Here is a 24,993-nt window from a genome sequence, read left to right on the forward strand (position 1 = left end):
TGTGGTGTGCAGCCAGAGTCATACTCATTATATCTGAAATGTCTCTTTGCGGGAGACTTTTACTAACAAAACAGTCAAAAGCCTCGTTAAGGAATATCTGCACAGCCGGAGAGATGCCGGCGGTGGACAGGACATCGCCGACAAACTGCACGTGCACCGGGCCTCAACCGGTCATTTGGCTCTTTTCTTATTTTACAAGTGAACACATTTAAAATGTGAACAAAGGGACCTCCTCAGAGAAAGAAACATAATGCATACTAAAAGATTACTGCTTCGGGCAAAAAAGCAACAAAAACAAACCGCTAACAGCTTAAAAATAGAGCTAATTCGCTTATTGGTGTCTCTTTTTATTTTATGTTTTAAGAAATTCAATCCTCCTGCTGGCTGAGTATACTGCATCATGTTGCTAAACAAGAGCCACAAATAAAAGTTATAAAATTAATTAAACCTGAAAGAAAGAAAGAAAGAGGACTCGAGAATTTAGATTAATAAAAATAAATGCAGAAACAAATAATAATAATAATAATAATAATAATAATAATAATAATAATAATAATAATGTTTGGCCAAATATTAAGGGACTATTGCCGTATACTACCATGTCACCATGTGATATTAATGCGAATCAGACACGCTCGGTTGCGCCAGATTGTAAAAGATTTGGGATTTATTTTTCTCATTTTCGCTGTCTCTCAAACTCTTAGGTAATCTTGACAATATCCTAAAATTAAGGACGTGATTGGAGCCAGCTTAACCAATTTGACTACCGACAGACATAAAGGCCCATCTTGTTTCCTTAACTGCTTCATTCCAGCGTTTTATAGTCTAGAAAAGGCAAATTGCCGGCGCGGCTTCGTTGTACCAGATCTTTGCGCACGAAGCCAAGTAACCTATTTCAGCGAGCATGATGGGCTTAACGATTCATAATTAGGCCAATTCGATATTTACAAGTGCTCATTTTCAAATGGCAAAGCTGCTTAATGATGCTCTGATTCTCCTCCACTGTGAATGGACGTGTGCGCAGTAACGGACCCCCCCTGATAATGCGCTTCGTGCGGGCCTCCACAACATAAACACAAACAAAACATTTATGCAACACTGAAGTCTAACGACGACTGAATTTAGGAGCTGTTGCTGCTCGAATTTCCGGCTTGATCCATTTACACTTGTGCTGTTTTCTCTCTTTTCCCCCACATATTTGGAACACAAATGTTTCCACAAATGTCATTTAATAAGCATCTGGCTTCCCCGGAAAGGAAGGGAAGAGTCCTTTAAAGGTTAATAAAAATATATAATTTTTTTCTCTAAGTAGGAGGTTAAGGTCCTACGCCATGCAACAACGGGAATCAAAGCGGTCATATTCATCCCCTAATTGCATTAATGTCATGTGTTGTATCTCCCGCGTGTTTACAAAAAAAAACTGTCCCCCTTCTGAGCTTGACCTCCCATTTCTACTGGCTGCATAATAGCGGAGGTTGAAGCTCGGTGTGGGCCCTACTTCAGACGTGCGTCGAGCCTGAAGGTCGGAGTGCTGCGTGTGTCTGATCCACTGTAGGCTACTGAGGCGGCATCAGCTTGAGGAAGGCATTTCTCTTTACCCCGACAAACCTTCAGGGGGCTTTTAGCATTTGTTCAGTCTGCAGTCTCTGGAAAACATCTGATTCATTTTTTAACCAGTCCCAGATGCGCCAGTGTGAGAGTGTGTGTGCATGAGCGCGGCAGTGTGAGCCTGTCAGTGCGAGAGAAATTTGGGAGAATATCTGCTGTCTGTAGAAGGGGAGGGAAACAAGAACCGTGTGGATTTTTTTTAAAAATATATCTTTTTAGGTATGAACGCAGATACGTGCGTCTCATACTGCGATATGACATCGATGGATTCATATTATAGTACATCTACTGCGCAAAGTAGAGATCACCAAGCGAACCCTTTCAGGACTTTCCCAACCACTGAAACAAAATACAGTCCCACGTTCATTCCGGGTAAAGGGCAGGCTTACGGAGAGAAGTCCAGGAGTCCTTTCCAGCCGGACTGCCAGTCACTGGATGGCGCTGAGGAGGGCACCTTCAACAAATACCAGCTCTTCATGCAGCGACCGACCTGCAAAACTCCCCCGGAAGGCAGCAAGCTGCACCCGGACAGCACACACAACGGGACGCTCATCTCCTGCTATGGTGAGTGCGCACAAGACAAAGTGCGATTTCTGCAGGGAATATATGTGTTGGCCAGAAATTTAACGGAAATGCGAGGCAGGACCGGACATTTGCAAGCAATAAGTGCAATTTATAGTATTGTCTAACACACGGTGTGAAAATAAGCTGTCAAAGTAGAGCAGAGAGGAGGAGAAAGTGTGCGCATTAGTGTGCCATAAGTTCGTTTGTTGAACCCATCAGCCTGACTGGAGAAGCCGAGGTATGAAAAGAAAACACATTTTGAAAAACAGACCTATTTTCTTTGAGCATAACTGGTTCTGACTCAGGAATATAACCTTCACATTAAAGCCCTTAAATCCGGATAATTGCAGAAAAAGTAAATATTAGAAGTAGGCTGATTTTTTTTTTTTTTTACAAGTCTAGTGAGATTAAAGGATTTTAGGTACTTGTACATCTGCAAGGTGACTTATAATTAATGCATCAAACCTCTGGGTTTTATTTTGATTTAATGAGGCGCTTTGACCAAAGGCAGTTTGGTATTTTTGTGCCTTTAAATCGACTTTTTGTCCGTTTTTTGCGCACTGACGCTACAAAATAAAAGCACTAACGCAGAATTTTGTTTCCTGTGTCTGTCACTGCATCGCTGGACTGGCGAGCCCGCAGCACCGCTGTGACTATTCTCACTCAACTACAACTGCAGCATGTTATCGTCAACAATAAATTATCTTGATCGCTGACAAATAAACTCAACTCGTGGAATATTGCTGTTATTATTATTATTTGGGGCACTTTGAGACCTGTCTGCGTTACGCGGAACCCTCAGCCTTACAGCCTATGAAACATAAGGCCTAATTTTTGGAGAATTTTTTGGATGTGCAGGGCCTATAATTTTCTTTCCAGCAAGTCCTGCTTATTCTGTGAGAGTAAACACAAAAGGGCAAATTCTTCTTTTTTCAGGTGTCTTTGTTAATATTAATTAATCCATTTGATGGAGGTTTATAAGCCAAAAGCAATGCTTAGTTTATGTCCCTTAATTGTCCGTGTAGTCAACTTCGTACCAAATGCATTTAAATAGCGTTTATAATGAAAGCTTTACAGTTTTGCGACAATCGACAATTCTGGAGCCACGCTTAAGGTCGGCAAAAGAAAAGGTTTTGCTTTTATTAAAATCAAAACAGACAACTTTATTAAGCCGATGAATCCGATTCAAATTATTCCGAGTAACAAAAGGTCAAAAGGGCAATAGGGTGAAAAAAGTAACAGACAGTAATCTTAAATATTTTTATGTCATATCTCTATAATATTCTACATCAAAAATCAGATTTTGGTGAACACTGAGGCAGACCGGTTGGCGTCAATTCCAGATGTTTACCACAGTGATATAGACGAAAACATCTGTTGGGATCACAGCTAAAACTAAGTGAATCGAGTCCTTTGCAGCAATCCATCCTAAATGCATCTAATGCAGTTCTCACTGAAGTTCAGAAAAGTTCCAAAATTTGAGATCTAAAAACTGCTCATTACACATAATGAATAAAAGTGCTTTGGTCTAATTCTGCTCTGCGTGATCTGCGAGGAGGAGACCGGCAGTATACATTTTTGTATAACCACCATCACACAGCCACAAAGTGCAAAGTGTTCTTTTTTGTTCTGAGAAAAAAAAAAATGGTGTCACTCTTCACTTTAGTCTGAACTGTCACCTTTTCTGCCTCCAACATTTTCAGCACCCCTGCACTGAACTAAATCGACTTGGCAAGTGCATTGACAGAATCATTTAAACACCATCATTAAATGCAACATTGCCTCCCTTGAGGAGAGCTGTGCAATGTTAATATTGAAAATGTTGCAGCCAGATGAAGGCATCGTGGCTCTGGGGAGGATACTTTGGGGACTTGCCAAAGCCTCAGGCGTCAACAAGGTTGTGCTGTTATGTGTGGTCCTCAATGGGAGATATATTGCTCAATACTGATGCTTTATCTCCATCATGATGACAAAACTGTCTTGTCCCCAAAGGGAATTTTGAATGTGGTAACTTCAGCTACGGCTCTAAAGCTGTTTATGGCAAATCTCTATGTCATTCTGAAGATTTTACATGAAATTGTTTTCATACATCAAAACACCCAAAAGAGAGGCAACCAGCTAGGCCATCTCTTTTAGATATGTATTAAAACTGCCATTTTTTAAATATACATAAAGTGCAAAGAACTGGAATTTTATATTATCGTGGAATGTATTTAATAACTGCTCCATAATATCCACATTTCTTCTTTTAAATTTACACCTTTGATTTAGGAGATCCAAAACCCCTGAAACACCTTTACATTCACATGATTTCAGTGCAGCTCAGTACAATTCATCTGAGAAAATTGTAAAGTTATAGAAATCTAAGAAATATTTTAAAATCCAATTTAAATATTAATCAAAATATTTCAAGCTTTTTTTTTTTTAAAATTTACTTTATTAAAAAATAACATCCAGGTTCAGGTGGTGTGGATATACTCTTAAATCTTGTTTATTAATAATACAACGTTGTCTCATAAACCACGTGTGTAGAAAAAGCAGAAAACAACCCTGACTCAGCAAGCATGAATTAACATGCAGCCGTGCACAGTAGTGGCTCCGATCGGTGGGACTGTTCATTCTAAGCCTACGTTAATCAGGTAGACTGTCCTGCAGTGAAGACAGGGATGGAGCCGACTACCTGCTCACATGGCGATGAATGAAATAAAAATCCCTGGAGCTGATCGAGAGCTGAGGAATGCAGGTCAGCGCCGCAGGAGAGGGCCGCATTAATGCAAGGCAGATGTGCATTACTGGATCCTATAGTTATTATTCATACTCCCCAAACATCAGATCTCCGAAGCTACAGAGAGTCCCCAAGATGACAAAGTGGGACTGGTTTACATAACCCTGTCTCAACAATACCTTGTACAAATAAGCAAGGAGTCAGAAACAGACATGGAGATTGGGTAATGATTTGAGAGACTCGAGAGAAATGAGAGGATTTCCAGGAAAGCGGCACATGTGTGGGAACGACTGTTTACGTGCACAGCACTTTATTGAACTCACTGTTTAATTTTAATTAATTTCAGTTTTTTGCCTTTGATAGGGGCTGCTCGCTTCAGAGAGGAGATCATATTGTTTCATGAACATAAAGCAATCATTAGAGTATTCTCACTCAGTATTTATAAAATGAAAGTAAGGCTTAAAGGTGGCAATCAGAGAGACACTAGTATTGTGGTAATACTAGTACAACTCGGGCTAAAGGCTCATATCCTTTTCGCCTCTTCACAAAATAACCAAAGCAAATTATACACTCCGAAAGTACAACAATTGTCAATCTTTGTACTTTTAAACAACCCCTCCTCCTCCTCAGTGGGACATTGAGCATCCTGTGATATGTAAAACATTTTCTCAGCATATGAAAACCAAAACACAAGCTCAAAAAGTCCTGGCAGCTCTTTAAAAGCGTCCTGTCAAAATACAGTATTCTAAGTACGCATTAAAAGGCTTGGGGAAGTGATGTCACAGGATACACATGTGCTGATGACTAACACATTGTGTTGATTTTAGCAAAAACGCGAGCGCCAGAGTGACACCTGTGATCGTACCAGCATGCTTCTGCGAACCAGAATAAATTTGAATACGTAATGAGTGAATGCTTGGAAGCAGTGGCTCATATAAATGTGTGACTCGGGACGCAAAGGAGCAGCAACTGGCCCGCCATGAAAAGAAATATACATCCATATAGCTTTGGCAACCCGAGATCTTGTACTGTGGGGTGTTGTTTTTCTCAATGTCAAGTTCCTGCTTGTATCTGTTCCTGCATTCACTCTTTCTGCTGTGTTTTGCTGCTTTTATGCTTAAACATTCAGTCATCCCTCTTGCAGGCGAAGGTAACACACATACCAAAAATAAAGCGACTGACTCGGGCCAGCTGGCACACACTGTGGGGCCTGTTGTGCTGAGTCTGGCTCTGTGGCTTCACCTTTACTACTTTCATCAGTTAAATCTGACTCTAATCTAACCTCTGCAGGGTTGTTGAACAATGCGAACATATGGCCGCGCAGGACTGTAGTGTGATCAAAAAGAGACATGGGAATGGCAAGAATTTGCTTGCCACTGTGATCTACTAGAAGAGAGGGATTTTGTAATGACCAACCTAATTGTAATGTTGCAGCATTGCCACATTACATTGCCAATAAATAACATTTGCCAAGAGTGGCAAATGTTATTTATCTTAATGCTTAATATGCAGTTTATATACAGTTCAAACACGTGAATGTTTTTCTCAAGATTCTCCACGTTTAAGAAAGACACTTGTGTTCTTCTTCCACTAGTTTCCCCTCAAACGACCTTAACCCCACAACTATTTTTTGCGCATTTTGATATGAGACAGTGAGCGACCCAGCCCAAGGTAATATGACAGCAGTGAGGTTTAACAGAAAGACTTTTTCTGTTTCCCAGGGAATCTGCATTCTTGCATGAGCCGCTGGCATCGATCTCTCCTCAGGAACATCTGGGAGCCTCCCTTCCACTGAGGAAACAACAGTCAACATCAGGTCTTAGAGCGCGGTGCAGAAAAAAAATAATCCGGGCCGAAGCATGTCTGCGAGCCGACATTAACTGTAAATTAATAGTCACCTGTTGACAACCAAACCTGAAGGAATATTTGACTTTATTTGGTGGAGTGCTGCTGTCAGCTCCGAATGCTTTGAGAGAACATTTCAGAGCACTTTGTTTAAAAGCATTCCCTTCCCTATTTAGTGTTTGGTCATTAACCCTTCCCCAGGTTACTAATTTATAGTGTTTCTTTTATTTGGCTTCACTTGACCCTCCCTGTCCCATTCCATAAAAACCGAGAGGGTGCCCTGTTGCTTTACAACCAGTTAAATTACACTTTGATGTTTTCTCTCTGTTTTCAGCAGTGATTAAATTGCTGACCCTAGTAAACATCTGACCTCGGCTAAATGAAGAGGTCTGCAGCTTGTCACAGAGAAACTGGCACATTGCGCAGATGGTGCGTTCACATATACGTTGCTGAATGCTCAAACTAGAACAACTGTCAAAAACACATTCCTGTGAATGCCAAAAAAATTCGGAGCCAGCGCAGTGGAATCTTGGCTCCCAAAAGAAAGCAGTGTGTGATGGCTGTGTTCTCCGGAGCAGCGTGCAGAAGAGACAGCTCAGCATGCGGGAAAACTGAAAGATGCTTGTGGGAAAGGATTCTGTGTGGTTAGCGTGACAGAGAGAAAAGGGATGAGTTTGGCATACTAGACAGACAAAAGATGTTGATTATTGCAGATTCCAGTGTAAAATATGGTGGTAAAAGACTGGGTTAAGCTCAGAGACTTAAAGGGAGAGTTCAGCGTGGGAAAATCCCTGATTAAGTCTCTTCTTGGATCTGATGGATGAGACAGTTATTAACACTTATAGGGATGTATGCTGTAGCCAGTTAACTAACTGTAGACTAGTAACTAGTTAAGCCCAAAATACATCTATAAATAGATTTCAGGAAGAGCAAAATACAGCCAGGTGATCAAAACTGACTCGCAACAGTCTCAATTTCTCCTGCAAAATCGCCAAAGAACAACGAAAGAACAACAAACAAAGTTAAGGAATCTTGAGGCAAATGATTGCAAATAGTCAATACTGCTTTATGGGATTTCCAGTGCAATATACTGCAGTATAACAACATCAAATCCCAACCTAAATGAATGGAGAGAGACTCATAACCACAGTTTAAACAGTGTAAGGGGCATAAAAACACACCACTCAGATCTGATGAAATCTGTTTAGATGAGTGACTTTGCCTCAAAAAAATGTTCCCCTTTAACGTTATACTTCCACCACGCTTGAGCAAAGTTTTACCACATTATGGATGAATTTACAACCCAGTCCTGAGTGCTGACACAATCACTGTCACTCGGTTATCCCATCAGAGTGCTGAAAATGGGATATGAGACACAGCATGCCACCACACAACTGAAAGGGTCATGAAAGTTAAATGTGTGTGTGCATCAGTGCAATAAAACTGGATTGAAATATATGTTTCTGGGTTCAGCTGATATAAAGCACGTAGCTCAGGATGGCTCTTTGGATGCAAGGGCAGGACAAAGCCCCTCTTTGGTAGTATCTTTGGCAAATTCCCCTATATATTTCTATTCAGGATTCTTTGATTGTCATACCCTACAATGTTTCTGTTAAAGGGCATGTTTTTTGGATCTATGCACAAAGAACTGAAAATGACAAAGTTTTTACCAGACACAGTCCTGTGACAAATTAAGTTCACCCTTACTGCTTCCATGGGAATTAAGAGGGTAAGTAGGAGCCAGGCACTGCTAATCAAATGCATTTGAATAATTGATCATTAGCAAATGTGACCACCTCTCTAAAAGTAGAAGTTTTAGCACTTTGCTGGTTTGGAGCATTCAGATGTGTGTTAACACAATGTTATCATTACTGTCCCAGAAAATCCACTCCAAGGTCAGAGACAAGAGCGACATTTCAAACTCTACAGTCCTCACTGAGCATGTTAGATGTTAAAGTTCAAGGCAGTACAATTTGAAAAAGACAGAATAAGTATGGCTTGTTTGGAAAGTTACTCTTCTCTCTAAAAGAAAAATTTAAAAAATGGCAGTACGGCTTAGGTTTGCACAGTTGTATCTAAACAAACCACGAGAACTTAGTGACCTTTAAGCAGAGGAGGCCAAAGTGGAGATGTCTGGCTATAATGCACAGTGCCACGTTTGGTGAAAAGAAAATGCAGCAGATCCACACAAACACCTCATACCAATTGTCAAGCATGGTGGTGGGGGGTTGATGATTTGGGCTTGTTTGGCAGCTACAGGACCTGGGCACCTAGGATCACTGAGTCGACCAGTGAACTCCTTTGTATACAAAAGTATTCTAGAGTCAAATGTGAGACCATCTGTCCAAAAGCTATAAGTTGGGCAAAACTGGGGTATGCAAACAGACAATGATCCTAAGCACAGCAGCAGATCTAAAGCAAAATGAGTGAAAAAGAAAAGAATAAAGGTGTTACAATGGCCCAGTATAAGCCCGACCTCAACGTAATTGAAATGCTCCAGAAACCAAAGAGACCTTAAGTTCTTGCTACAAACCTCAAGGCCAGCAAACCTCAGTAAAATGAAGCAACCTTATAAAGAAGAGTGGGCCAAGATTCCTCCACAATGATGTGAGACATTTGGTAAAGTCATACAGAACACAATTATTTCAAGTTATTGCGGGTGAAGGTGGTTCTACAAGCTACTGAATCATGGGGTGTACTTAGTTTTCCTCTTTTACATGACTATATGTTATATATATGTTACTTCCTGGTGGAATTTTTTAGTGACAGGCAAGCAATTTACCTCATCTTTCCAGTCCTTATGCCTTTAGCAGGCTGCTCACGGTAGCCTCACATTTAGTTACGGTTATGGGATTGGCATTGATCAGTGGATCCAATGTCTGGATAAGAAAAGAAATATGTGTATTTAACAAAATGTTAAATCATTTTTTTAATTGCACTGACAAATTGGAGTACCTCCCACACTCCATCCTACCCTTTTCCCATCTCCTCATCTGTGTGCAGCTGCAGTCTCACAGGATATGTGCCCCTTGCTCAGGGGCATAACTGGATTTTCTCTCATAGATGCAAATGCCAGACAGGAACCTGGAGTTGACCTGTCTTACTTTACTAACACTAGAGCCATGCTCCTGCCCAGAGGCAGAATAAAATGACTGTACGTAGCTCGAGGATACGAGGCCAGCTCAGGGGTTGGTGATGTCAGAATATCTGCCTGCATGGAGACTGTAAAAAGACCTGCTGTATGAGGACATGAACTCCAGTTGGGCAACGCTGTGTTGTTCCATTAGTGTTTCAGCCCATGTAGGTCTGAGCCAGAAAGCAGGGAAGGGCTGCAGCAGTTCTGAGGGGATGACTATTGACATCTCATTGTGGGACACACAAGCCCAAAGCGTACTAATCCATGAAAACAAACATGCTTGTTGCAGACAACCACCGCCTAACTTCATCACCCTAAAACTATTCAGTCATCTTGTTAACCACTAAAAAACAAGACTCTGTGACTCACTGTGTGTCAAAAGGTGTCAACTCTTTCAGTGAGGTAACTTTCTAAGAATGACACACAGCGATTACTGACGTTACTCAGAAGAAAAATGCAACGTAACAAAAGCAAATGCATGCATACAAGCCCATAACTTTCAATCATTTGGCACTTCCTAACTCTGAGAAAAATTCTGTTGGATTAAAGTAATGGTGGTGTTGCACAACACTCACAAGTCTGTTTATATGGAGGAGACCATTATGCGCTGGTTTCAGACCAATACAGTTAGGACAGGGCACTCTCCATGCCCATTTGCAGGAAAGGCAAACAGAGGCTGACCGAGCACACTGTTCTCACTGGCCTGCAACCAGAGCCCTTCTGCTTATTTATTCACACGGCTGTTTGTTTATTGAAGGAGAAGGGACAGCTTTCTTCATCTCTTAAAAGGAAACAAAAAGCCAGCATGTGCTGACAGGAACAGAGCAAGGTCTGTAACAAAATGGATGCACTGAAAATTGAAGGTGACAAACACAATGTTGTTTACATCTCAGGGGGAAGGCCGTGGGGTAAGCGTGGTTGCCCCCATACACAAGGCCCGCCATACACACGGCCCGAGACGCACAGGATTTTGTGTGGCTCGGATTTCAGGTGGCGTGATTGAGAGATGTGAGGGGAGAAGGGCTCGAGGGTTGTGTCGCAGGTCACACCAATGCGTCGTGACATATCTTTCAAACTTTCTTTCCTGCTGCACACAGACGAGGCCTTTGAACCTTAAAATAAAACATCACAGAGATGATGTGTGCTTAAAGTAAATGTCATTTGGCGGGGATGCTGTAATGTGACGATGAGCAGACACTCTTGGTGGCTTGAATGTGATCATTCAGCCACATTTTAAAGACACGTTGCTCTAATGAATGTTCTAACTGTAAACGTGGGACTATTACTGAGAACACATGGCAGTTTTTATTCATCTGTGAGATGGTCAGAAAGATAACTGTCTGTTTATTATTACACAAATGAACTGATTTCACAGTAAAGCCACACTTTAGTCAATTTTGAGAATGTTTTCTAAGTTGTTAACACCTTATAATACGAACAGCGACCAAGGGTGTAATTGATATTTAATCAAATGGAATTTCAGCACATTTCATTTAAACTTACAAGGCAATTATATTTACATACAAATACTTAAAGGTTGGTACTCTAGAAAGAAAGGGGGTAACAAGTTAGGTTTTTACAGGAAAAAAGAAATAATTATACTGTCAGTAAATTTAAGTCGTGTGTGAGTAATTTTAAGAACTACGTAAATATCGTTAAAACGTTGCACTTTTTGGGTTGCATTATGGAGTTACTTAATCTTGTCTTTTTATATCTTTATATTTCTACATTGTTATTTAAAAGTCCTAATGATGGTGAGCATCATGGTTCATAATTTTGTATTATTTAATTGTCCTTCTCTTGTAATTAAAAGGCAAGGTACCTACCTTTAAGTATTTATATATAAATATAATGACACTGTAGTTTAAATAAAAATACACTGAGATTCCATTTAATTACAGGGGAATTACACCTTTAGTTGTGGGTATAGTTATAAAGTATTACCTTCATCTTTTAATGCTTCACCCAAACGCTTGTATTTTCACATTTTAAATTCCACATTAAAGTTTTGAGCAGTAACAGGAAGCCACAGAAGGAGTACTTGAGCGATTTAGTGCTTGAGAGCATTTTGAACTAAAAAAGAACGTATAAAATTTGTGTGGTGCCCCTTTAAAAGAACAAACTGTTAAAAATAAACGCTTTGACCTCTTCTTTACTTTTCTTATCTCCAAAATACAGGAAAGGACAGCAGCAGCCTGACAGAGTCTGAGTTGCCCCAGAGCGTCGACCCTCCTGGGATGGAAAGCAGCTACCTGAACCTAAAGGACACTGGAGTGAAGGGGCAGAGCGAGCGCCCGGGGTCGGACCTTTCTAGCCCACTGGAAAAAAGCGAGGCCGAGAGCAACAAAGGCAAGAAGAGGCGCAATCGCACTACGTTCACCAGCTACCAGCTGGAGGAGCTGGAGAAGGTTTTCCAGAAGACACACTACCCTGATGTATATGCCCGTGAGCAGCTGGCACTCAGGACAGACCTGACAGAGGCCCGTGTACAGGTGAGGATGAAGTCAAAACAGAGGGTTACGCTTGAAAAGCACCTTTCTGCATTGACATAATCTAAGAAGTCCTTTATTTATAAGAGAAAATGAATCTCTGCCATCTAATCAAAATATCACCAGATTTTATTTATGTCATCGAAACAAATTACTGTAATACACAATTAATCTACTTTATGACATATCCCCGTGTTGTTGTTGTTCCTATATCAATCACAAAAATGTTGATCCAGGATCAAGATTGCAGCTGACCAAAACTATCACTAGCAACTTGATAATATATTTATTATATTGTATACATTAATTAATAAAAACAGTTGTAATGCTTGTCCCAGAAGAGACTTTTATATGAACAAAATCATTTCTTTTCATTTTCCTCGACAGTCCAAAGCAACATCACAACAGTGTGATTGGTTAGTTGCGCTTGTGGACAAACATAATTATGATGATGTAAGAACAACACCAGCATAGAGATGTCAGACAGACTGGGTCACATGCATACCCCCCCACTCAGAGTCATGGTTCAGGGAAAAACAAACAAACAAACATTAGGTGTTTTGATTCTATTGGCACTGTAATAAAACATATGGTTTAGGAATGAGCATGATCGTGTTAAAGACAATGTTGCATTGTGAGTGGGAAATTAACAACTGTCTGTCCACTGGAGAACTTTGAGACTTTAATACAAACATATGTCATTTCCGTGCACTTGCTGAAGCAGCTGATGGTGTCCTTCTGTCTTGTTAAGACAGTTTCCATGAGTACAGTTGTTTGCACGCTGATAATCATTGGGGGAACTGACAGGGAAGGCTGAGAGTTACAAAGACTGTTCCTAGCATTAGACAGCAAAGCCTATTGTTCTCCATCTGTCTTTGTGCCTGCCAGTTTTAGATCAGAGTGGGATGGAGGAGACTTAGGGAATACGCTGCTCTTAGCACTTACACGGTGTAGACTCTGGAAAGGGTCAGAGGCCAAGGGTTTCTCCCCACACCGCCATGTTTAAACTACTTCGCTGCACAGCTCTGGAGGCAATGAGGGAAAACACATGGAACACCATCAAAGCTATTTTGGCATGGATATAAAAAACACTTTGAGATGCCAGTTTCAATTTCCACACATAGTCCGAGACATAGTCAGGGACAGAGAACCGGGCCTGGTCCTTGTGGTGGTACAGTAAAATAAGTACATTCATGTTGCATTCACACAGACCCATCTATGCCCCAGATGAATATAATTAACGTCTTCATCTGACAGGCACACTGCAGACTCTGTTGAGTCACTGTGAGGTTTGACCCATACTTCTAAAATCAAACCCTAAATATGCACGCAATCAAGACTAAACCCCACAATTTCAACTGAAGGTACATTGAGACAAAGTCCAGGGATATCCAATTGTTGAATACCAAGGGGCACTCGATGCTCGGAAAGCTATCGAGAATCCTTTTCATCTGCAAAACAACAGCAATTGAAATCCAGAATACAGATGTTTTCTGCCAAATTGCTAGTGTCAAGGTCCTACGGTTTCATCCTCAGTTTTGATGTTGAATGTCTTCATAAAATCAGGCTGCAGCTTTCCAATAACACAATCTGTGACTTCTGGTGCCATTACTTTCTTTAGAAGCAATTAGCTCAGAGCCTCGTGACTTGAACTTCACCATACGGCCTACTTTTTATTGAGGAGGAGGAGGCTGTACGTGATTGACTGCTGAGGCAGTCTATCAATTGCAGTGGTCCTAGATGACAGAGATGAGGTGAGACGGCTGGACTTCAAAGCTGCTTTTGGAGTTGTTGACTCTGCCCTCCCTTTCTCCCTCTTCCTTTCTCTCTGCCTGCTGGCTCTGGAGCATAAATAAAGCTCTTTAATGGCTCTGTAAGCTGCATTTCGCTGTCAGCGTCTTTAGCAATTACTGTATCACCGCCAAGCTATTTGAGCTCCAAGACCACTGAGCCACCTTCCTTGCAGATGTCTGCTAAAATAAAATAAACAGGAGTCGTGAGTGTGTGTAGTTGGTAAATAGCATCATTTTGGGTTTTATATATTATTAACCACTGGTGTTCATCATGACAAACAATTAAGACAATTTATGTTAATTGGAAAACTGCTTGCACAAAGACAGCAGTGACCAGTTTCTCAAGAACTGCATGAATTTATAAGTCAGGGACTATGAGAGATGGAGCAGCAAGGGACACATCTGACTCCACAATGTTCCCCGAATTATCTCTCTGCCAAACTATTTGGCAGGGGTCTTGTTCCTACTGCCGTTCAAAGGAAAAGCTACGTAGAGCAAACTCTCTGTGAAACATTACACACTCAGAAACCAAGACAAGGGAAATATATGTGCTCAGAAACTGTTTATGAAAAAGCTTCCAGTAAGTGCTTGAGAGGGTCCAGGTTAAAATACTGCATTTTTTGGAGAGCAACTTTGAAATGTGAGTATAACATGGTATGCAAATGTGTGTGATTCTGTGTGTATGTGTGTGCACGCCTGGTCCACTGCTCTTGTCTGCACGCCTCTCAAAGGTCAGAGGGGTTAGCTGCGGAAAGCCGAGGGCTTAGGCATCAGGAAATTAAACATGAAATGAAAACAAGCTCCAGTTTGAACATTCTCCCATCTCACTTTCCAATATCCCCACTTCCCCTCACTGACTTAAAACGGAGGGAGGAGAGAGACATGGAGAGAGGGGTCGGAGTTGGGGGCGGGGTGGCGAGGGACAGAAGAGCCTGAGCTTCAACACAGGAGTGGGAGTACAATAACGGCGCTGGGTGACTGACAGCAGAGCTTTGAAATATGCGATTTTTAAATATTTTTGATAACAATCTAAGACCAGAATCAAGAAGGTCATTCATCAGGCTCTGTTGCTATTCTGACAACATTTCCTCAAAGAGTTTTATAAATATTTAAATGAAATGTGACTATTTTCATAATACAGGTAACCAAAAATTAAGGCTAGTTTACAAAGACGGAGGGAAGGGCAGTACGACTCTGATGGTTGATCCAGTAGATGCTCTTGTCCTGCATGTATCTAAATATTATAAAAATCCAGGAAGTCTAGCTACATATCATGTGGTGCCAGCACAGTATGAAAACTGAATGAGGCATCTCTATTTGTCAAAATCACAATTAAAATTAAAAACTTAGGTTTGCTGAGAAAGAAACACGTATTTTTCGTGCAGGGCCCTGAAAAATTCTTGAAGAGTCTGAAATGGCTTTAGAATATAAGTAAGTTTACATTGTGATTAACTGTTTACAATGTACCTGGCTTGTACCAATCACTGTTGTATCAATAGACTGTTACATTTACTATAAAACTAAATGAGGGTACCGTGGACATCATAAAGACCTTGTGGTTTACCTGTGGCGAGTTAGTAAATGGACAAACTTATACGCCATCTTTCAAACTTTGCCAGAATTGCATATATCTGGAGGAAAATTGAGTCCTTGAGCTGGTAATACATTAATCACATTAGTAACATATCTTTGTAGAACTGAGGCTGTAATGAAACTTAATGTTGCTGTTTTCATGTTGGGGCTTATATTTGGAAACTTGTGATATTATGAGCTTGTGCAACCAAAGAGCCACCAAAGGAAAGGCATGACAAATCTTAAACAATAATAGATCCCAAATCCTCAGGAGGAGTATAAAATAGACCCACAAACCTACTTCCAAACATATGATATAATTCAAAGGGCTCCAACCCCTCACCTTGACATTGGGGTTCAGTCACAACCTCACATATCAGCTTACCACTCAGTAAGGGTGAGCTGTTCTCTAATCTCACCAGCTGACCCAAAGAATGTCGGAGTCAGACGAGACTTCTTTACGTCAGTTTCTTGCAAAAATACAGACATATGGATATGTTATTCACTTTGACTTTGCTAGGAGGTCAATGCATCTAAAAAAACGAGACGATGAGTTTGCAGGTTAGGGTGCTTATAGGTGGTCTTATCTCATATGTTTAAAGTCAAGTCCTTACTATAAGAAAATCAGCATTTTGCAAATATGCATTTGTACGACAGTGCTCAATTCTGCCACCAAACTTTATTGTTGACTGAGAGAAATGGCCAGAGACAAGAGTGGGGATTTGAAGGGGATGACTGAAGGGAAATTGCATGTCAGGGACTGTGAAAACCACAAGCTGATTGGGCTGGGAATCAGCCCAACAATCCAAGTCCTAACCCTTGTGTCAAACCGAGGCTGCCCTCTCTTTTCTCTTTGAAGAAGTTTCCCCCTTCTCTCCAGGGAGGATAAGATTCAAACAACCAACAAATAGATACAGATAAACATGTGGAGACTCCCAGTAACCCCCTCTGCTTTTTCTATTCTCTCGCAAGGAGATGTGAGAAAATTCTACAGAAAAAAAGTTTAACGAAAGATGCAGTTGCTGTGATAATCTGTATGGTTTAATCTGTATCTGTTGACTATTTTGAAACATACAGTACTGTATAAAAGTCTTGGACTACCCTTTATTTCCTTATATTTTGCTTCCAAGGCGCCAGACTTTCTCAGAAGTTTTTAAAATGGCCTAAGGTTTTGTTTGGACATTGGCTCTTTTTTCTCTCTCATTTTCAGTCCAATCTTTCTAACTGACCATTTTTAGATGAATGTTTTTTCTTGTTTGTTAACCCAGCTAACAGTGACTTATGCATCACTCAAATATAAAAAAAGCATCTAACTCAAGGGATATGGGGACTCAAGGGAACTCAAGGGAACCAGTGTTGTATGTAAAACGCATCTTAGTAAAGAATCACTTTTAAATTTTATCTTTAGGCACTTTTTTACTAGCCAACTGTTACAAAAGCGCATCATTTGTTCATATTTATTTTATTGAATCTACAAAAAATGCCAAAGATAACACACCATGGCAGAAGAAGTGGCAAGTCTATCAAAAGGTCAGGTCCTTAAAAAATAGGGGGGGAAATCCAGCAAATACCTGACACAGGACATGTGAGATCCGTCCATCTACTGTTTTACTGGAACCACATCAGAAATTGCCTGAGTGGAGGGGTGGCTGTCAAGAAGTCATTCTGAAGGTAGAGAAACAGGGAGAAAAGGCAGAGGTATGCCACATTACACAAGAACTGGACTGAAAATCAGTGACAACAGCTCTTCTGGAGTGATGAAGGTAGATTTTATATTTCTGGTTGTCGATATGTACGGAGAAAGTGAAAAGAGAGGTAGTGCAGCCTCCTGTACAATACAATGGAGGCTCTGTCATGGCTTGGAGCTGCATTTCAGCCCATGGTGTCAAGGACCCAGTGAGATTTTGATGCAATATCGTCTGGAAAGCATCTCATTGGCAGCAGCTTCAACATCACAATGATCACAAACATACTGACAATGCAGTAAAAGTATACCTGGATAGAAAAAAAATACACTGTAGAACACTACTGCTTATGTAATGGCTTCCCCAGAGCCCAGACCTCAAAATCTTCACAGAGAATAGAACAAAAGACCGCTAACACCCAAAAAAGACCTTTAAATGTCCTTCAAGAAGCCTGAAGAACTATTCCCACAGACCGCTTAAAGAAACTACACGCAAGTTTGCCTGAGAGAGTTCAGGTTGTGTTGAAGAATAAATGTGTTCATGCCTATGCCAAATAAAACAGTACTTTTGCAAAGTACTGTTTTATTTGCTAATCATCTTCTTTTCATTTTAGTTCCCAAAACAATAGGACACACAACTGGGCTACATAAAACAGAATAGTACTAAGTTTGCAACTGAATATTATTTTCATTGTTTGTTATTAGAACAAATGAATTCTTCATTTATTAAAACATTAATTATTTTACCAGGTAGTTGTATGTGTGTAATCAATATCTAGTATCTATTTTTCCTTATTTTTATCCACACTCATCAATATCGTGTAACCCTAGATAAGGAAGAAACCTTTGGAAGAGCAAAAGTGATGAGATTTGTCTTCCAGTATGTAGAACATCATGAATTTCTACAGTGTATTAGGCATCACATCAATTAACACTAAGATTTTAGGGGGGAAATGTTCTTGGGGAGTTCTTTTAGGCTTCAGCCTTCATAGCCATCTTCTACTTTGCAGTCATGGAGAAGTGGACTAAGCAGCCTGCACTTGGTCTGTCAGTAGGTTCCCGAAAGCTCAACCCTCTGAGAAGTAGCAAGTCTACAAATCTGAAGAGCAGTAGTCATTTCATGTGCTACAAACAATGCTCAGTAAAGCTAATGATGAATATACACACATACATATACTCTATGCTCATATATACAGTATATAAGATAAGATAAGATAAGATAAGATAAGATAAGATAAGATAAGATAAGATAACCTTTATTAGTCCCACACGTGGGAAATTTGTTTTGTCACAGCAGGAAGTGGACAGTGCAAGAGTTATGAGGCAAAAATTAGAATACAATAAGAATAAATACAGTACACAACTGTACAGAATAGAATAAAATAAAATACTATATACAGTAGAATAAAATAAAATAAATATACAATAAGATAAAAATAGAATACAAATACAAATACTATATACAACTGAGTAAAAATACAACGATGACAGAAAGGATTATTGCACTTAGTATTATTGCATATGTATGGATGTGTGTGCTTGATCAGTTAAAGTCTTTATTATGGAGTCTGACAGCAGTGGGGAGGAAAGACCTGCGAAATCTCTCCGTCCCACACCGTGGGTGCCGCAGTCTCCCACTGAAGGAGCTGCTCAGTGCTGTCATAGTCTGCTGCATGGGGTGGGAGATGTTGTCCATCAGGGATGACAGCTTAGCCGCCGTTCTCCTGTCACTCACCACCTCCACTGGGTCCAGAGGGCATCCTAGAACAGAGCTGGCCCTTCGGATCACCCTGTTCAGTCTCTTCCTGTCCCCAGCAGAGATGCTGCCGCCCCAGCAGACCACGCCATAAAAGATAGCAGAAGCCACAACAGAGTCATAGAAGGTCTTCAGGAGTGGGCCCTCCACTCCAAACGACCTGAGTCTCCGCAGCAGGTACAGCCTGCTCTGCCCTTTCCTGTAGAGGGCGTCTGAGTTATGAGTCCAGTCCAGTCTATTGTTCAGATGAACACCAAGGTACCTGTAGCTGTCCACAGCCTCAATGTCCATACCCTGGATGTTCAGTGGTTGCAGTGGAGAATGCTTGTGCCTGCGGAAGTCTACCACCAGTTCCTTGGTTTTACTGGCGTTGATCTGGAGGTAGTTCAGCTGGCACCAGTCCACAAAGTCTTGGGTCAGACCTCTGTACTCCTTGTCGTCCCCATCAGTGATGAGGCCGACTATTGCAGAGTCATCAGAGAACTTCTGCAGGAAGCACTGGGTGGAATTGTGGGAGAAGTCTGCAGTGTAGATGGTGAAGAGGAACGGAGCCAGAACCGTTCCCTGTGGGGCCCCCGTACTGCAGACGACCCTGTCCGACACACAGCCCTGAGTCCTCACATACTGTGGTCGGTCGGTGAGGTAGTCCAGGATCCAGGTAGTGAGGTGATGGTCCACTCCAGAGTTCACCAGCTTGTCCTTTAGAACCGAGGGAAGAATGGTGTTGAAGGCACTGGAGAAATCAAAGAACATGATTCTCACAGTGCTTCCAGCGGTCTCCAGGTGAGCGAGGGAACGATGTAGGAGGTGATATATATATATATATATATGTCCTGGTCAAAAGTTCAACATTTGTTCCATGGATTATACAGAGGATTCCCCACTGGATCCCACTGTGCTGACATGTGGGAGAGAGCACACCTTTCTCAGAGTGATTTATGCACGGCTACAGGCCCAGATGTGGATCTGTCGACGCGGGCAGCCTGAAGGGAGGCAGACGTCTGTGTATCAAAGGGAGGAGCTGAAACATGCAGCACCAGGGGAGACTCACCATTTTCACATCAATAGCTCAGTGTGGACGGCACTTTAAAGACACGTCAAGTCTTAAAATCGGGTCTCGTACTTTCATGTGCGGGAGAATTTATTTGCTTCACTGTCCTCATTTTATGTGGTCTTTTACTTTGTCTTTCTTAGCAAGAAGATGGCCCAGTTTTCTGTGGGAAAAACTAAAGCACTCTGTGTACTTTTTAGGAGCTTTAATGGCCTCGTTTAAGAAGGATATTCACATTTCTGTTTGATAGTGTTTGGTCTCTATTTGGTTAGAGGTATTTTCCTGATAGTCTGTTTTCTTCGCAGGTGTGGTTCCAGAACCGCAGAGCCAAGTGGAGGAAGAGAGAGCGTTTTGGCCAGATGCAACAGGTCCGCACGCACTTCTCCACAGCTTACGAGCTGCCGTTGCTCACTCGACCTGAGAACTATGCACAGGTAAATGTTCAGTCCTCAGTGGTGTGCACATTACAGATACACCTGATGGCAGATATCAGAATTGCAGTTAGGAAGTGTGAAATTTGCTCTCTCTTAACGTTTCTTCGGTCTAAGTGTTAAATTTGAGGGCTTCTACTATTAACAGCAGCTGATGTGGCAAAAAAATCAAATCAAATCAAAAATAATTCTGTGCAGGTGACTATTCCCTCGGGATGAATAAAGTATTCTGATTCTGATTCTGATTACTATGGCGGGACTAATATTTTTCATGTGTTCATTTGAAACAACAGTTATTATGAAAATATCTCCTCCTTTTCTTCTCCAGATCCAGAACCCTTCATGGATAGGGAGCAGCAGCGGGGCATCTCCGGTGCCCGGTTGTGTCGTGCCTTGTGACTCTATGCCCTCCTGCATGCCCCCTCACCCTCACGGTCCTGGAGGCGTCTCTGACTTCCTGGGTGTACCAAGTCCAGGAAGCAGCCACATGGGACAGACTCATATGGGCAGTCTGTTTGGGGGCGCTGGGATCGGTGGGGGAATCAATGGCTATGATCTCAATGTTGATCCAGATCGAAAGTCCTCCAGCATAGCTGCGCTGCGTATGAAGGCCAAGGAACACAGTGCAGCCATCTCCTGGGCTACATGATGTTCCAGCCCGATCCCAACCTGCCCCCATAAGGCCCCTGCCCCGGAGCAGCCGTCAGCAAGCACTATGGGGGGAGGAGGCGAGCACTAATGATAACACAGGTCAAATGAACAGGGAGAGACTGTGGAGATAACAGAGGCCACCGCAGCTGCCGATGCAACCAAGACAACTGTGTCTATGATAATCAGCAGATGCTGAAAGTGAGAGACAAGCAGAGGTGTGACTTAGATGAGAATATCACCTAGATGTTCATTCTTGATTCCTTGATCTCTCAGGTCTCATGCAACTATGGTGTTTACACCCCAATAAACCGTTTAACATGACGCTGTTTTCAGTAAAATTCAGCAAACCCAAACCTGGTTTTATTAATGTCCTCATAGCCTTATAGCCTATAATGCCAAGTACGGTATCGTCATTTAAAGAGCAGATCTTGATTCACATCATTTGCCTTCTTCATCCTATCTTTTATACCGACCATCCCACCACACACCATTCTGTTCCACTGCATAAACCAGTTCATTTCTGTACATTTCACTAGTATGTTGTTGGGAGTTTATTTCCCTGCAGAGAAGGGCAGAGTAAGTGAACAGAGTCTAACTGAGCGAGAGCAGACATGGCCTGCCAATTGAGTCTGGGTGGAGGGCAGGGCTTGGATTGGCAGCAATTTCAAATGAAGTTGTCATTTCCCTCCCAGGGTTCCCTCCACAGGTTCAACTAATAGGCTCAGGCTTCAGGTTACAGGAAATGGTGTCTCCATTGGCACAGGAATGCACAGCAGCAACCTTCAACACCAGCTTACCACGCCAGCTCTAATCAGCAACCAGCAGGAATAGACACAGTTAATTAGCATCAAAATGAGCCTTTCTGCCCTGTGAAAGCTGCAGTACATCACAGTCTACATGGTGAGGACATACGGCACACACACAGAAGTGATCGCTTCATCACTAGACGCGGGCTCAGCAGGGATGAAGGTTCGATTCATAGCTTGGTAACAGAATCTTATACATGCCAGAGACTGCAGGCCAAATCAGTGGGCCTAATCGTCCCGAAGAGCATTCAGTAATGTTTGGTCAATGTGATGACATTAGAGCTGGACTACAGGAATGTGGTGAGCATGTCCAGTGATTGTAGGGGTATCTGTGTGTGTGTTACCCCGCCGGAATAAGCTTGTCACCAGAGCTGGGCTCCAGGCCGAGGCTAGAGACAGGCTTCATTAGCTTTTTGGCTGATCTCTCTATGACGCATGCTGGGCTACATATCGGTTTTCTTTCCTCCTGCGTGGATGATGGCAAGAAACCCAGTGTGACGTCTTAAAATGTCTCGCTGCCCAAAACCCAAAGATATTCAGTTTATGGTAACATAAGATAAAGTTAAACATCAATTCAACAGTTTGTTTGGTGCTTTTGCTTGACAAATGACTTCATTGATCAAGTGTATATGATTATAGTGGTTGAGTTACTGTGACCCACTGCTGCAGTCACATCTGAGATTTCAGCAATATAAAAAACCCTCTTTTAATGGTGATACTTGTCTATTCAACCACTAAATGTTGCGTCAGCATCTCAAACCAAAACAAAAGGGCCCGCTGGCCACTGCTCACCTCCCTCATTTCATATTTCAGTTACAGTTAGGAAGGTATTTTACATGACAGCCAAAAACACCAAAATCCAGTCATGACAGCAAACCCAGTTTAATCTCAGTGACAGTGACAGGCCCACACCTTGCATGGCTCTGTCCTCTTAGTGGTTGCTTACTGGTCTTAATCTTCAAGGTTTAGTTTCCTGGACTTGGAATAATTCTAGTCCTGGACTAAAACGTTTTTCAGCGGGGATCCTTATCAACGTTTTCTTTTAGTCTTGAGCTAGGCTTAATACAAGCCTAGGACTGATACAAGCAAACGTGCTACATAAGAACTGTCCATTTACTACTCCTCTGCTCTCTGTCTCACTGTGTGTACAGTGCGATGGAAACAAGCACAAGCAAAAGAGAGCAAAACAACAGGATTCAGATAATCTGAAATGATGTGACTGCACAGAAAAAGATGGATAAAATACTTATTTGCTTCTTGGGAAAAATGCTGATTGCTCAGCCTCTACATTGTCTTTTCATTTTTAGTGTCATTCTGGTCTCTTTATGAAGACGTCCCAAAGAGAGGGACTCACATGCACTAGCATGTACAACCATGTTTTCCGTTCAGAACATCAAAAATGTTAACGTTTACCTTTGTGTGTGCAAGGAAAGACCATTTAAGGAGGACCAGATGATGATGTCTGTATTCTCTTTATATATTCCCTGCAGAGGGTACTCAAACCTCAGCAAAGTAAAAGACAAGGACCTCTAAGATTAGAAATGTGTGGCTCAATCCTTACTTTGTCAAGTTGACCTTGCGTTGCCGGTACTCCCTCAGTGCTCCACTCCTCTGCAGCTCCGTCCGTGTTGATACTACTGAAATAAAGCAATTGAAATCCGTGGTTGTAATGTCATATTGTGTGAATATGAACAATATAAATAATATTGTTCATTTGCTTGTACATTTGTTTTGCTTATTTGTCAAATAATGGACCACAAGAGATAAGCCAATGAAGTATTACCTTAATATTGCCGAGAAATGTAAAATTATGTTCTTTGTTATTTTGAAAAGTAGCCATGGAAGAAAGGCTGAAAACTTGTTCACATTTTGTTTATGGCTTTAAGCGTTTTTTTGTATATTAATCAAATATTTCCATGTATGATTGTGCCAGTGCAATAAGTTATTGCACTTAGATTGTCCGAGTTTTTTTTTAATCATTATTTTTGCCTATTCCACTGGGACGCTTCCTTTAATAAAGCCAGAGACTACGTGGTTTTGGTTTTGTCCCAGGAGAAACTAAGAAAAACTAAAAAAAGAGAAAAAAAACGAAGCCCGTCCATATTTAGCGCTGCTCATGTGCTGTATTTTTGTACAGAAGTAACTCGCTGTGTTTGTTAATGATGGTTTCTAAATGATTTTGAAATAAATTGATCTCCAGTGGTAGAATGAGTGCAAATAGTTTTGTTTTTCTTTCTTTGAAAGGTTAAGAAATTTAACTCATGTCCACCACAATCATTTTCTGAAAGAGAAGGAGTTTGGTTTATTTGGGCTGTTTCTTTGGGTGAGTGAATGCTGGCTGTAGGATTGTATTTAACGGATAGATGGACAGCGACTTGTAAACAATTATTAAACCGACACATTGAAAAACCAAAAGTAGTGGCTCTATAGTTATAACTTTTGGAGCTACTTGGTGTTTTTGTCCTTTGTGAATTTGGGAGCAGCTGAAAACATTTCTTGAATAAACAATAAGAAATAATGTTGTGCAATGTTTTATGTTTTCAGCAGTAGCACAATAAAGAGAAAAGTAAAATTTTCAGACTCTAAAAACACTCAGCAGTGTACTGCATGATCACAACAGTGACCTACGAACTTTTCATACAGTATATGCAAAAAAAGCACTGACAGTAGAACCTATTGTTTAACTGTTTATCTATGGTCAGCTAGTTAAGAGTAGATCATATTTCTTCCATACAGAGAGAAATCATCTTTGTTGGTTTCTTGTTAAATTCAGAATCCGTTTAAAATGTGTCTCCTTACATAAAAAGTTCTGAACGATCAGACCTCATAATAGTTACCTCAAATCTCAAAAACATCAACATATTTCCATTTGAATGCATAAA

The 24,993-nt window shown here is 41.2% G+C and overlaps 1 protein-coding gene across 1 annotated transcript; it reads left to right on the forward strand.

Moving 5' to 3' along the window:
* Positions 1–1,514: 1,514 nt before the first annotated feature.
* Positions 1,515–24,587, forward strand: alx4b (ALX homeobox 4b). The gene is made up of 4 exons (XM_085412511.1): positions 1,515–2,172; positions 12,057–12,370; positions 20,529–20,657; positions 20,983–24,587. Exons 1-4 carry the CDS (start codon positions 1,830–1,832, stop codon positions 21,301–21,303), a joined length of 1,107 nt encoding a protein of 368 aa, XP_085268637.1. The 5' UTR covers positions 1,515–1,829; the 3' UTR covers positions 21,304–24,587.
* Positions 24,588–24,993: the final 406 nt, after the last annotated feature.

This window comes from Rhamphochromis longiceps, linkage group LG7 (genome assembly GCF_057381845.1).
Source record: "Rhamphochromis longiceps isolate RC_006_pf linkage group LG7, R_longiceps_female_GT1.1, whole genome shotgun sequence".
Lineage (NCBI taxonomy): Eukaryota > Metazoa > Chordata > Actinopteri > Cichliformes > Cichlidae > Rhamphochromis > Rhamphochromis longiceps.